Here is a 15,106-nt window from a genome sequence, read left to right as displayed (position 1 = left end):
TATATTTCCTCGCACTTCGAGTTATATTGTTTTATGTAGTGACATGTGCTTCTTTTTCATGACTACTTAAAGAGATTGCCCCATTTTAAGGTCTTAAGTTTCCTGTCCATATCGCATAAGTGGATTGGTAAGATATGTCTGCTCTTCATGAATTCCTACAATCAGTCCTAAGCACCTCAAAAAATGTTGGTTTGAATCAAAAGAGAAAAATCAGGCAAGCACAATGCTGAAAATTTCATCAAAATCGGATGTAAAATAAGAAAGTTATGACATTTTAAAATTTCGCATTTTTCACAAAATAGTCGTATGCACAATTTAGTCACATGCAAATGAAAGAATCGATGATGTCCCTCACTATTTCTATTGTTTTTTATTGTTTGAATTATACAATATTTCAATTTTTACAGATTTGACAATAAGGACTAACTTGACTGATCCGTAGATGTTAAACAATGGTAATTCCACATGTTCAGGGAGAAATAAAACTTTGTTTCACAGGACAATGGGGAGAAAATTAGAATGTTTCATATTTCAATAAAGCACAAAGATAATAGTGAGTGAGTGATGTCATCAATATTATTTCCTCATGCATACCGACCGGGGTGTATATATAGCTGTATTTTTGTGAAATTAAGCAAAGTTAAAGATGTTACATTCTTATTATAATACATCCGATTTCGATGAATTTTTCTGCGTTATGTTTGTTTGATATTTCTCTATTCATTTCTGGGGTGGACTTGTCCTTTAAAATGTCCCCTTTTCTGATCTTAATATAAAAAATGTCAACTTGCGCTTCACACATCATTTGGTTAGTGAAATACGTATAGTCTTCGTGAATTCCTAGAAACAAGCCTTAAAATGCCCCTCTTCAGGTCTTAATTTCCTAAATCGCGCTCGCAATATTGAGATGCGTGCACTGCACGCATCTCAATATTGCGAGCGCGATTTAGGAAATTAAGACAGAGGCTTGTTGATTTTGTTAAAATGCTTGTTGATTTTGTTAAAATCCTATCTAAAGACATGAAGCTATTGTAGTCATTGTAATCATGATATGTTAATCATGATTACAATGACTACAATAGCTTCATGTCTTTAGATATGATTTTAACAAAATCAACAAGCACTTGACACTCGCATGAGATGACTGGTGATTTTATGGACCTAAAATTTCAGTTCACACTTCGCGCTCGCATTGTTTGTTTAGCGAGACAGGTAGGCCAACAGCGCGCTTCGCGCGCTCACAAAGTGACTCAACATTTTTGCTGGTGCCCCCCAATGCCGTGACTCACGGTACGCCACTGCGATTCAATAAAGCGATCTTCAAATCATCAGGTACGGAAATAATGTTTTGGCTAATAATATAGTTTCATTTCCTTTACCCATTAAAAAAAATGAGATCTGTAGCTATCTTATCTTGTTTTCTATTTAATTTATTCCGTCATAATTACTAAGTATCATGTCAATGAAAAGATGAGGAGTTGTTCTTTAGTAATTTTTCAGCATGGTAAGTGTAAATTACATTTTTCAATTATTCTTTCATACATATAGCTGTCTAAATTTGGATTTCCGTCAATTTGATATAAGGACTAGACGATTTGGATATTGGCGGCAAAAAAAAAATGGGGAATCATTGGTCATTATATGAAATCAAACATTTCGTAGCGATTGCATTTTCCTACCTGTTGACTGAGATGTTAATATGCTCCGTTTTTTAAGACAATGTGCACAAATGACTCTTCTCGAGTTTCGGATTTTCATTATTATTTTAGCGACACACGCATCCTGTTTATGATTACAAAAAAGTGCTAAATTTGAAAAATCAGCTCGTACGTGCTGTCATGCTGGCATTATATAATTCAAAGACTATCAGAGCGAGGTACGTTTATTCATGAATTCCAACAAACAGCACTTGAAATGTCCCCCTCCCCCTTTATCAATTATTTTCAGCTTAACTGCGCTTTGCATTCGAATTAAATGATTTTTTTTCGCTAGATACGCACCCTGCTCATGATTTCAAAACATGAGTTCCGTTTACACGTCTAAATCTGTGGCGTTCCGGGGAGCGTTTCGTGAAAGTTGCCGCGCTAACATGGCTTTCTCCGACAGTTACTATAGTAACAGTCCGAGACCAGTGCCTCACAGCCAATCAAAAGCTTCACTGAAATACTCTGACAATTAAGTCAGTGCTGACAACTTTCATGAAACACCCCCCATCTGGGGGCGGGACCTTAGGGGCGCTTGCCCCCCCAAAAAAAATCACTTCCCAAAACAATAAAAGAGAAAAAGAAAGAAAATGAAAGAGAGTATGGCGGATTATGAAATACGATATAATTTTCTGAATATTAAAAGTCAAAATCTATCACAAAATTGGATCTTTATAATAAAATTTTGGATTTTCATAATAAAAATATCGAAATTATCTCTCGATCGCAGCTTTTTACAAATTTTACCAGACAGGCATACAGCATATCTGGCTCCCTCAACAATTTTGGCTCATTATGCTCCTGCTCTAATTTGATCGATGCCCCCAAGGTAGTACTTTAAGGATTGTCAAGGTTGACAGGAGTTGCACTATTCCAGAACACGCCGAAATCGTCAAACAACAAAAAGAAAGATTTCTTTTGAACTGCTGAGTGGCATACCTCTTTACATTGTTAGCAGAAATTACGCATTAATTAAAACGAGATGGGTCTGGTGGTCTGTGGACATTCCCTAATGTGTTTCCAAGGTTCGCTTTTTCGATGGCGGGAGCTGATAAAGATAATTTTCAGGAGAAGAAGTAGTAAAGCTTGGTCTCGGAGGTCTAAGAACCGTATATAGATTATTTTATTGGTCATTTATAGTGTGATCTGACCGTCTGTATCACGATGTCAACGCCGTCGGATTCGCTCGTATGTTCGAGAAGTCGTGTTTTAATCTTTCTTGTCATTGTCGCAACAATTTTGCATGCAGATTGTAACAACAGGATAAATGGTAAGCTTTAACATTTACATTACATTCAGTGTCACTTGAAATGCTTATTGAAGTTGCTTGATCTGCTTAGGATTATTGGAGGATCAGATAGAAATAGACTGGTATCAATATGAATACCATAAAAGTTTCAAAGGGAGATAATCGGTAAGAGTGGACAAAATTATTGAAGGAAAAAATCGAAATGGAAGGGGGCAATATGAATTTAAGAAGAAGAAAGGGAGGGGAGGAGGAGGAGGAGGGGGAAAACAATAGTGATAAGGAGAGTATGAGGAAGAGAAAGAAGGAGAAGGAAATCGGGAAGAATAAAATAAAAGATGGGGTAAAAAACGAGGGAAAATGCCAAAGCATGGCCCTCGGAAGCGGGGGGGGGGGGGGTACTGAAGCACCTGGCCTCCATGATTTCGCAAGGGGGGGGGGTGCTGCGTATATTATTCACCATAGGCAGGTTATCGAGAAGTCGGGCAGATATGCTAAAAAGTTGAGAATTAACCATGATCACCTTCATTTTGTAATGAAAGACTGTTTGTGCTTATTTTTCTTCCAGACCAGCACCCCCTATTAAAACCCTTTTTTGCCCCGAGAAGAAGGAGAAAATCACAATAAAATACAGAGGGAACATTTTAAAAGTTTAGTAATGGTAATTTATTTTAAAACTTGTGAGAAGTGAAAATGAGATATACAATCATGACAAATACATAAAAAGAAGCAGGCATAATGATCTGAATGAAAAAAGGCGGACCCTCTGAACGTTTATTGGTTTTCAAATGGAAAGATTCGATCCTTGAATTTCAGAGCAAGTGCCGAGGACACGTCCAAGACGCCAGTCATCATCGTGCCATCAGGATGAGTTCGAGTGCGATGACGGGTCTTGTATACCCTCTTATAGATCCTGTGATTGGTATCTAGACTGTGCGGATAGGTCAGATGAAGGAATCAATTGCCAATATAATGGTAAGCGATATACTAACTAGTCCCTCGGATAGGACGTTAAATGGTGGTCCGGTGTAGAGGAGAATCACCACCTTTGCACGTTAATTACTGCACTATTCGTATAAGAGTAGGGGAAACCCCGCTGTAGTGGTCCATCTGCACTCCCCCTATCAGTATTATCATGAGGAGAGACATGAGGGTCACAGTGATTCAGTTTGCTTTTCGCCTCCCAGGCACAGGTGACGCCAAAACAAATAATAATAATAGTAAACTTTTGGAAAGTCTACATCCAGTAAGAAAAACAAAGGGTTGGTTGCATTTGATGTATGATATTTTTTCCCACAGTTTCGATGTAAACATCCCAAATTGTAAATGAGTAAATACAATTTGAACATTACGTTCTATGTCACACACACACAAGAAAAATGATTTGCAGAATACCAGAAACTATATCAGGATGGAAATTAAGTCGAGTTTGAATTTTAAAATGTCATTTTATATCATATCAAACAAATGAACACTGAGTAAAGGCTTCAAAAAACAATATCACAGTAGTGTTGTATATTAGATAGAAGGAAAACGTAAACAAAGAATTACAACACAAATTAATGAAACAATTCAAATAGTGTTTGTCAATAGCAAAGTTTTTGTTATCTAATCTAAACTTTTAAAAAGCGCTTGGTTTGCGGTAGTGTCTTTTTTAAAGGCCAAGTCCACCCACCAAAAATCGATAGAGAAAAATCAAACGAGCATAAAGCGCTGAAAATTTCATCGAAATCAGATAGAAGAGAGTTATTACATTTTAAAGTTTTGCTTATTTTTAACACATTATTATGCAAACCACGAAAATGAGAAAGTCGATGATCTCACTCCGTCTTTATTTCTTTTGAATTATAGAATATTTCATGTTGTAAAGAATTGACAATGAGGACCAACTTGACTAAAAAGAAATCTTAAAACAATAGTATTTCCACCTGTTCAGGAAAGAATAAAACTTTGTTTCACAATTAAGACAATGAGGAGAAAAATTGAATATGTCATACTTCATGTGATATACAAAAGAAATAGTAAGTGGGTGACGAACAGGATGTGCATATAATTGTTTTGTGAAATTAAGTGAAACTTAAAAATGTCAAACCGTGACACTTTAAAGCTGATTTTAATGGGTTTTTTCAATGTTATTCTTTTTGGAATTTTTTTTTCTTTTCTCAAATCAACCTTTTGTTGGGGTGGACTAGTTGTAACTAGTCCTTTAATGTTGTTCTGTCAGGCTCGAAGAAGGGGATGATGCTTTGTATGCCTACACACAGTTTTCGTTGGGGGGAGGGGGTGCATGACCGTGAAAAAACGTAGAAAAAGAAAAGGTTAATGTGATATCTTCTAAATAATACGTGGAAATATATCACAAAAATTGATTTTTGTATTCAAAAGCTAGGTTAAAATTTCAATGACCTTTTTTTTCTTGCTTTTGAAGATTATTTTGATGAGAAAGTGCTGCAGGAAATGAAAATCTTTGCCCTAATTGTTTGTCATTACATGTATTTTGTTTGACCCTTCCTACTGACGAGGTTCCCAATTACGCCACTGGTTTGGGACTGTCACCCCAAAATAGAAGCAATAATCAAGTAAAGAAAACAGATAAATATCCAATTAATGTTAAAATTAAAAAAAAAAGATAAATGAATAAAGTCACATAATAAGCAATTCATGAAACTGTAATTTGATAAATCAGTGTACTGAATTTTTTTAACAATGTAATTTAATTAAAATTTCCATGAATATTAAGTCGAGTTTAGTCTATGGGGTGTTGCAAAAAGATTTGCTATCAATTGCATATATCTTTTCTGTTGCAATTTACAGTTGATAAATCAATTTTAACTGTAGCAAATCAGATTACACGCCTTGTTTCAAGACGCAGATAAGCAATCAATTGCAAATTTGCAATTAATTTCAAGGCTTATGATTGATTTAGGAAACGGAATTATACTTGCAATTGATCACAAATTTCTTGCAACCCCCTTATGACACAGAACATCGAATCGTAACCCATCACGGCACCCTCAAATTCTTTGCCGCCTGCGCCACGCGCGGGAATGTCATTGGTTTTCTGTACATAGTAAAATAGAGCCCTATTTGAATAGCGTGGCTTAACCAATGATCTTCAATGATCGATAAACATTAATTGGCATTTGTTCGTTTTTCAGGATTTGAATGTAAATCGGGTAATAACATGGTATCAGTAGAGTGGATGTGTGATGGGTTCAACGACTGTGAAGATGGCAGCGATGAAGAAGAAGAATATTGTCGAGATCAAGGTGAGAATATGCTCTCATTCCTAACATCATCATGATCATGCAGTGTAAACCGTTGAAGAAGCCCCTGTCATTTCCTGTGCCATTTCGTCTCTGTAATTTTATGTCATTTTTACCTCTGCTATTTTCATCTGTCATTTCAGTGCCATGCACTTTCACCTCTTCTATTTTTACATTTGCCTTGTAAGATTTGTCAAAAAAATAATATAAGCTTTGTGTGGTACATGCTTGATAATTCAGTTTGATTCTGTTTGACTAATTTGAATTTGAAACATTTTCAATACACAATTATTTACATTCGTACATGTAATTGACTTAAAACTGATTAATAATGAATGACGTGTCTAAATTTGAAACATATTCTCAATACACAATTATTTTACATTTGTATGTACTTTACATAAAATTTATTTATATTGAATGACATGTCTTTTTTGTAGCAAATGAAGTTTCCAAAATATGTCCTCGCATCTCCTGTGACAATAACAAAAGATGCGTCCAAGAGAAGGAGTTATGTGATGGCATCCAAGATTGCTCCGATGGGTTGGATGAAAGCGATGAATTATGCAGAGCAGGAAAAGGTGGGTATCTAACGTGGGAAATTCATCGGATTCATTGTCACGAAACTGCATCAATCGAACTGGTTGCAAAAAATAGACGAAATGTATTTTGTGATAAAAGGCATCATAGGAAAACAAAGATGAAATCGAAAGAATAAGATGATGACGAAGGTGATGACCATCATGATGATGGTGATGATGATGATTAAGGTGATGATCATGATGAAGGTGGTGATCATGAGGATGATGGTCATGATGATGATGATGGTGATGATGATGATGATGATAATGTTGGTGGTAAAGATGATGATGAGGGTAATGATGGGGATGTTTTGATGTTTTATAATAGGTTGATGGCAGTAGTGGTGGTGATGATCATAGTGGCGGTAATGGTGGTTATGGTTAAGATGACGATGGTGGTGGCTTGGTGGTGGTGGTCCATGCACATAATGGTAATTATTAATAATAATAATATCGGGTGAGAAGAAAATGGGGGATGGTCGAATTGGCTCTTGTCATACAAATTGCATCAGAGTATGTAGACCATTTTCAACTACAAAATAATGAACGGTTCTTCTAAACATCTTGTACAATGGAAAGCCATGTTATATAATTTTTTATTTCTTCAGGAAAGTGTTTTTCTTGTGATGGAGGATTGAAGTGTTTAGAATGGGACTGGGTCTGCGATGAGATAGCTGATTGTTCCGACATGGCTGATGAGCTTAGCGGATGGTGTGGAACAGGTATAGTTAAACATTAAAAAGAGGAATCTAACAACAAGGGAAACATTTATTTGAGAAAATTCTAATTCAGAGTGCAGAAATAAAGTGAAACTAGTGATTATCGTAACCGTTAATCATAATTACATCCATGCTTATGGGATGATTATACTCAAGGGTAGGGATATATGATGACGAGCGTGACTTATTTGATATCAAGTGATGAAAAAAAATGGAGAGTGGGGTGAAGATAAATAAAAAAGGAGGAAGAAGAAAAAGTGGAGAACAGATTTCTAGTTTTGTAATTATGCTGTCCCCATTTTTACTTCAGAAAAACATCAAATTCCCTTTCGATTCTGACCATCTTGTGCCCTATCAATAAGGCCTTGTGCCCGCGCTCATATACTGGAAATTATTGTATCCTATGACTCAACTTTCATTTCTTCTCCTCTCACACGCTAAACCAGTATTTCAGCGGTGTTGGAAGGGGTCGTACCTGTGTGGCCACACCCATTTTTGTGTACCTCAGAGGTGGAGATGCGATAGCCATGATGATTGCGGCGATGACACAGATGAAGAAGATTGCCGTGAGTTAATATAGACGAAAACATTGATTTTGTTCATTTTGTATGGAACATGACTACTTTGATTAAAATTACAAAGGAAATTAGAATTCTATATAGACTTATTGAAACAAGCTGTTGGCATGTTGTAGAACTTGACGACAGGGGCTACCCCCCCCCCCCCGCTTCTGATCTTCAATACTATTGAGTTAAAATGATAGGTCTAACACCGACACTGTTCAGTTTGTGGGTGCAACTCGATCAAGGGATTGGGGAGGGGTATCTGTACACCTGTCATTGAAAACAAAAGCTATGTTGGAAGGTTTTCTTTAGGTTATTTGTAACTTACAGTCCTTTGAATATTTCTGGGCATTCATGATAATTATTTTACCTAAAGCAAATTCTTCATGAATTTTGCATGGTCGCAGAACCGAGGGCTGCCTGAAAATGACCACCAACTAATAGTGATCTTATCTCTGATTCAAATTTGTTTTCCTTCACCAGAAACTGATATTGCGTGGACGGGCTCGTTTGGGTGGTCATCGTGGGGCGATTGGAGCGAGTGTCATCCCTCGTGTGGTCCCGGTAGTCGATCACGGAGCCGTATTTGCGAATCACCCGCGGAGAGGTGTCTCGGTGAAAGCCAGGAAGACGAGGAGTGTCAACAAGCTGAATGTGTCGAAGAAAAGGGTAAGAGAGGGAGAGAGAGAGAGGGGGGGGGGGGGGATGGTAAACGGAAGATTGTAACACCATCCGTTAAACATTAATTTGTTTCTAGATATAATTTTTTTTTCAGGTTTTCATATACAAGCCAAATTCCGATATCCCCCCCACAAGAAAATATACCCACACAATTTCTATAATTGATATGGAAATATTGATTGTGATGACTTAAATGGTGCAAACTTTACAATGTCTCATATTTTTGCTTTATATTCCGACATAATTCATAATACAATAAGTTCTTGAACAACTTTTCCATTTCCTCTATAATTGCTTATATATTAATTATGTATTTTTTTACATTGCCTTGCACTATTTTCACATCTAGTGTAGATGTAATGCATAATTATGTTGTCATGAATGAATTCAAATCAAAATCTGCTATATACAATAATTCATACTGCTGTATGGAGCAATTTCTTGAAATTTTATGAATGAAACGACCCTCTCCGGGACCACTGGCTGTTGTAAAGAAATTTTTAGGGGGCGGGGGGGGGGGTTGGGTTGGGAGACACCCTGCACTGCATGCCCGGGATCGTCGTCTACTAATGCAAGCCTACCAAATTTATATACAATAGGTCATAAAGATGATAATACCGATTATTAGAATATTAGATATGAAATCATACGAGTGATTCCAGAGCAAGTAAAACAGGGGTAGCCCCCTCCCCCATGGGGATGTAGTCCCCCTCCCTAATTTGTCGATCTGGTTACTAAGGCAACTCATGAAAATAAATCAAATTGCGAACTTCGTAGAATCAAGCTGCTGATTGCAATGAATCCGAAGTATTAATAAGACTTTAAGAGTTAAAGGTTCGTTAAAATTCATTTTCCCACCAGTTATAGGATGCGGGATAAAGCAGCACATTCATTTCCGTGATGACGGGTTAGCTCTGGCGGAGCGTGTAGTGGGAGGACAATCCACCGATTCTGGCGAGTGGCCGTGGCAAGCTCAACTCTTCTACCAAACACGAGGGGGGTGGCGACCCGTTTGTGGCGGGACGCTGATCGACCCACAGGTGGTTCTTACGGCAGCACATTGCTTCATGGGATCCATGTAAGATTGTAACTTTGTTGCATTAAAAAAAGATCGCTATTGAAACGAAATCGAAGGCATACTAAAGTGATAGGAAAATGAGCGTAGGCCTCAATCATATTCTGTTTTCTGTATTTTTTTTTTTTTTTTTTTTCTATCAAGGTTGCAAAGGATGAAAAGAATATGTTGGCAGGAATGTGAGAGCAGGTGCGAATACAAGGGAGAGGAATGGGGGAGGGGGGAAAGCAAGGATTTCTGACCCAAGTTTGTACAGTAATATTTTGATGCTCCTCTAGTCGTACTCGTGCCATCCTGAACGTGAGGATGAAACCTAAGGTAAGGTTTTTTTGTCAAAAATTGGGAAAATAAAAGTGACAGATGTTTTGGGGATGGACCTGTCTTTTTGTGCCCCTGTCTGAAATCTGGAATCCGTACACCTATTTGTGAATAGTTAATTCTCAAGTTTTGATTACGAGTATTCTGGAACTTATAGTTTACCCCTATTTATGTTTCAGAGAAGACCTAAAATCATCGGACGATGCAAGGTAGGCTTTAATGATGATTGGAAAAATAAAATCAACTTTAACCATGGATTGTTGATATTTCCATGCTTTTAAACACTTACTGTGGATTTCACTCTTTAGTTCAACTTCATTTCCAAAAACGCCCTAAGACATTAATAATTAATGCTTCAGAGCTTAAGTTGTTTCGGGTTGTTTCAGATAAAGTTGTGTGTTGATTAATGCTATTTCATTAATTTTGTGATTTCCCAGTTTTTCAAAAAATGTGAAGATTGTGTGACACTTTGATAGGCATGTAAAGGGTAATGAGTAAATAATATCTAATTTTTATCAACGATTTAGCATATATATTTTCTTAACCGCAGGATGGCACCTTCCCGATGGCAAGTTCATCTTGGAAAACATTCGATCGACTTCGTCCCAGAAACCGGCAGCCAACACAGACTCGTCCGCGAGATCATCGTCCACAAGAAATTCAACCAGAATGGTGGAGTAGGCGGTGACATCGCCCTACTGCTTTTGGATGAGCCGGTACATCAGGAGACCGGTCAGATTAACTGGGCTTGCTTAGATGAAGGAATGAAACTTAATGCCAAGACAGAGTGCTATATATCAGGATGGGGAGTTACAGAAAGTAAGATTTTAATCTCTTTCACACTTTTTCCTAACTTCTGTAAAGAGAATTCAATTCAAATGGAAGGGTTTACACGTAACGGGAATAATATAAGAGGGGCAAAAAGGTGAAAATTTGAATGAATCAGATGAACAATAAGAAAGTATGAATTGTTTCTAATGTTTGTAAAACAGTTTTGATACTCTAATTTTTCTGTGCAATTTGATATAGTACAATATCTATCTATCTATCTATCTATACTTTCTATTTATCCATCTATCATGTCTATCGACGGATCAGACACTAATAATTTTCATTCTTTTAAAAAATATTTCCAGTGGGAGGCAAATCACCACAAGTGTTAAACGAGGCAAAGATGCCTCTTATCCCCCGCAGGATATGTAACTACAAGAAGTCTTATAATGGAAAGATAGAGAGAACGATGCTGTGTGCTGGTCATATGGAAGGTGGTATCGACGCATGTCAGGTGAGGATGAACAATTTGAATTATTTCAGGAAAATACAATTTCATTTTCAGCTTACTTATCAATGAACGGTGTTAAAAGCAGGGTTAAAAGTTTAGTTTTCTTGAACCCCCATCATTAAAAAAACAGAAATTAATTTAATTTTCAGGCTCGTATTAAATTTATGTTTGATATAAGATGCCAAGAGGGCTGCAAGAGTGGAATGATTTAATAGAAATGGAGAAGAGGAATACAGAGGGGAGAGGGCTAAAGGGGTCGAGGTATTAGGTGGAGAGGAGCTTATTTAGGTGGAGAGATTACAGATAGTAGAAAAGAGAGAAGGAAGGGGGAGTGGGAAGGGCAAAGAACGGGGGGGGGGGTGAAAGAGGGGGAAACAAGTTGTGGATGCACTAGGTAGTCTTTATAGAAATATACCAACTTTTCTCCGGTCTCCATCATACTACCCATTTCATTTTATATACGTATGCAAAGTCATAAACCAAGATGAGTTCTCATTTTTCACAGTATGAAGTATGAAACATTGAATAGTTTTTTTAATTGCAATTTCCTCCTTCAGGGTGATTCTGGTGGACCCTTATCCTGCCTGGGGCCTGATGATCAGTGGTATGTGGTTGGTGTAACCAGCTGGGGTCACGGGTGTGCTATTGCTAACAAACCCGGAGTATATACCAGAGTGTCATCTTACCTCGAATGGATACATGAGATGCTTCACCATCATTTACATCATTAATAAAATGCATGCTATGTGAAATCAAGTATGAAATCTTGTAAGAAATTGTGTATTACAGTCACATGTATGAAATCATGTGTGAAATCTTCTATGAAATCATTTTTCGAAATTATCTATAAAATCACGTTTTAAATCTATGAAATGAAACCATGTATGATATCATCTCTAAAAGCACAGCTGAAATCATCTATGAAATCATATAGCATGTAAAATATCATGTATGAGTGTAGGAAGTCATGTAAAAATGTAGGCAATCATTCAGGAAATAATGTGAGAAATTAGATATGGAATGGGGTATAAAGTCATGCATGAAATTAATAAAAGTCATATAGAATATGAAGTGATGTATGAAATATATATAGTGACTCATTTATGAAATCACGTATGAAGGACATATTATGTATCGAGCCATTTAATGAAGTAACACACCAACCTTTAATTTATCATTCTATTAATAGTCATCAGGAAGTAACCTTAAACAAGGTTTTGAATTTAATTTTTTATTGCTATTAGTTTATTTTAGTTGTTTAATATATTTTGATTTCTTTTTTTAAATTCATCGTTCTTGCATAAGTTTCCATATTTGAATTTGATTTTTTACATCACTGTCAATGGTTCTTTCGTCTTCAATAAATGTCCTCGAGGATGACGATAAATATTATTCATATTTACAATGAATATTGTACAAGTTTTATAATGATATTGTAAGGGAAAAAATGATTTGAGACATACACTTTCATGATCGCTGCCTCCAAAACAAAATGTTTCTTGTATATTTACATTTGCACATCGATTAAACAAACTTGTTCATTTGTTAAAGAAGCATGTACATCTTGTTTTAATCTGAATTTGTTAGCAGATTTAAAGGTCCAGTTTATCCCAGAAAAATGTTGATTTGAATAAATACAGGAAAATCAAACTAGCCTAACGCTGAAAATTTCATCTAAATCGGATGTAAAGTTTTGCTTGCTTTTCAGTTTTCACACAACAGTTATAATTTTATGCACAACTCAGTGACATGCAAATGAGACAGTCTGTGATGTCCCTCATTCACTATCTCTTCTGTTTTTTAATGTTTGAAATATGCAATATCTATTATATTACAAATTGGCTATCAACCTGACTAAACCATGTAGCATTAAACAATGCTAATTCAACATGTTCAGGGAGGAATTAATCAGTTTCACTTGACAATGAAAATAAAAATAGAATATTTCCCTATTTCGTATAATAAAATACAAAAGAAATAGTGAGTGGATGACATCATCAGTCTCCTCATTTGCATATCCACCAGGATGTGCATCTAACTGTTTTATGAAATAAAGCAAAACTTTAAAATGTCATAACTTTGTTATTTTACATCCGATTTTGATAAAATTTTCAGTGTTATGCTTGTTGGATTTTTCTCTTTTTATTCAAATCAACTTTTTGTTGGGGTGGACTTGTCCTTTAAAGTTCACAGTATGACCATGTTTAATTGATTGCCTCAATAACTGAGAAGTTATAGGAGGTTTAAATCAACATATTAAACACACCTATTGAGGTCAAAGAAGAATAATGCATGAATAGACTTAATAACAGTCAAGCAAAGAATGATCATTTGGTTTAATCTCCACTCCCTCTCTCTACTCCATCTCGATGCCTCTCTCTCCCTACCCAGGCCTGTGAGACATGAATACTTTTCAATTTTTGGAACATTTCTCATTAGGACTGTTACCAAGGTAGCAAGATTGTGTCATATTGCCCGAGCCAATTGACGTGTGTAGGATGTTTTCTGCGAAAGTGATGTGGAAGTGACACAACATTTGCTCCTGGACAATTGCTCCTGTCTTAATATCTCAGAAGGAAGATTAGAGTAAGGAATGTAACAGTTTATGGATCATAATAATTTTAAGATTAGAGTTAGGGTTTATTTAGTTTTGGAGGTGAGGTTTTATGTTTTCCTAATGTGCAGATTTTCCATCAGAGCAATTGTCCTGGAGCAAATGTCATAGAACCAGTTTGGATCCTTTTTATTTGATAAACCATCCTCTCAAAACCATGACAAGTCAATAAAAATACTCATTACTACCAGTCATGATAATGACATATTTTCCCAGGGTAGCCACTTTAGTTCCGAAAACTGTTCTCCCAGCGGGCCCTGGTATTATTATTACCCCAGCTTTAGCACGCCTACCTTGATCAAGCGCTTGAGCATTCAAGAAATTTCTTCCTACTGGGTCATAAGCAAATTGCTCAAATAAAGTACTTGTTATGAGATAGATTTCATTCATATCACCACTTTACAAACATAATCAGAATTTCCTTCCTCTATCCCGATTTAGAAAAACAAGTGGAATGCCTCTGGCCGTCTCACCTGCATCACGCGGTTCAATATAGCAGCAGTGCTGACTTTGCATACTACTCTGACTCGCACAAGATTTTCAGTGATACATGGTTACTCTTATGTCCTCTTTTTATGAACTAGACCAATAAACTTACAGAGATATGATGGTTATTCAACAAAAAACCCCAACATGGCCAAAGTTCATTGACCTTACATGACCTTTGACCTTGATCATGTGACCTGAAACTGGAACAGGATGTTCAGTGATACTTGATTACTCTTATGTACAAGTTTCATGAATCAGATCCATAAACTTTCAAAGTTATGATGGTAATTCAACAGATACACCCAATTCGGCTAAAGTTCATTGACCTTTGACCTTGGACATGTGACCTGAAACACGCACAGGATGTTCAGTGATACTTGATTACTCTAATGTCCAAGTTTAACGAACTAGACCAATAAACTTTCAAAGTTATGATGGTAATTCAACAGATATCCCCGATTCGGCCAAAGTTCATTGACCCTAAATGACCTTTGACCTTAATCATGAGACCTGAAACTTGCACAAAATGTTCAGTGATGCTTGATTACTATTATGTCCAAGTTTCATGA

The 15,106-nt window shown here is 36.4% G+C and overlaps 1 protein-coding gene across 2 annotated transcripts; it reads left to right on the top strand.

The window, feature by feature from the left end:
* The first annotated feature begins 2,697 nt into the window (after window positions 1-2,697).
* Window positions 2,698-12,651, top strand: LOC121408417 (transmembrane protease serine 3-like). Of its 2 annotated transcripts, XM_041599894.1 has the most exons (12): window positions 2,698-2,973; window positions 3,766-3,924; window positions 6,108-6,218; window positions 6,656-6,796; window positions 7,405-7,518; window positions 7,962-8,081; window positions 8,562-8,747; window positions 9,621-9,837; window positions 10,332-10,361; window positions 10,703-10,971; window positions 11,289-11,437; window positions 11,992-12,651. In XM_041599894.1, the coding sequence occupies exons 1-12, from the start codon at window positions 2,868-2,870 to the stop codon at window positions 12,163-12,165; spliced, it is 1,776 nt and encodes a 591-aa protein (XP_041455828.1). In that variant the 5' UTR covers window positions 2,698-2,867; the 3' UTR covers window positions 12,166-12,651. The 2 variants fall into 2 exon arrangements, with proteins under 2 accessions (XP_041455828.1, XP_041455829.1); XM_041599895.1 differs by lacking the exon at window positions 10,332-10,361.
* The last annotated feature ends 2,455 nt before the right edge of the window (window positions 12,652-15,106 follow it).

Source organism: Lytechinus variegatus, chromosome 2 (genome assembly GCF_018143015.1).
Source record: "Lytechinus variegatus isolate NC3 chromosome 2, Lvar_3.0, whole genome shotgun sequence".
NCBI classification, from domain to species: domain Eukaryota; kingdom Metazoa; phylum Echinodermata; class Echinoidea; order Temnopleuroida; family Toxopneustidae; genus Lytechinus; species Lytechinus variegatus.
The sequence above is the reverse complement of the archived record's forward strand: the minus strand, read 5'-3'. Positions and strand labels throughout refer to the sequence as shown.

Bases quoted from the DNA above. Each gene is read 5' to 3' on its own strand.
- LOC121408417 (XM_041599894.1), top strand. From the start codon at position 2,868: ATGTCAACGCCGTCGGATTCGCTCGTATGTTCGAGAAGTCGTGTTTTA. The intron at 9,838-10,331 runs GTAAGATTGTAA...TTTATGTTTCAG, and splicing joins CATTGCTTCATGGGATCCAT to AGAAGACCTAAAATCATCGG. The intron at 10,362-10,702 runs GTAGGCTTTAAT...TCTTAACCGCAG, and splicing joins AAATCATCGGACGATGCAAG to GATGGCACCTTCCCGATGGC.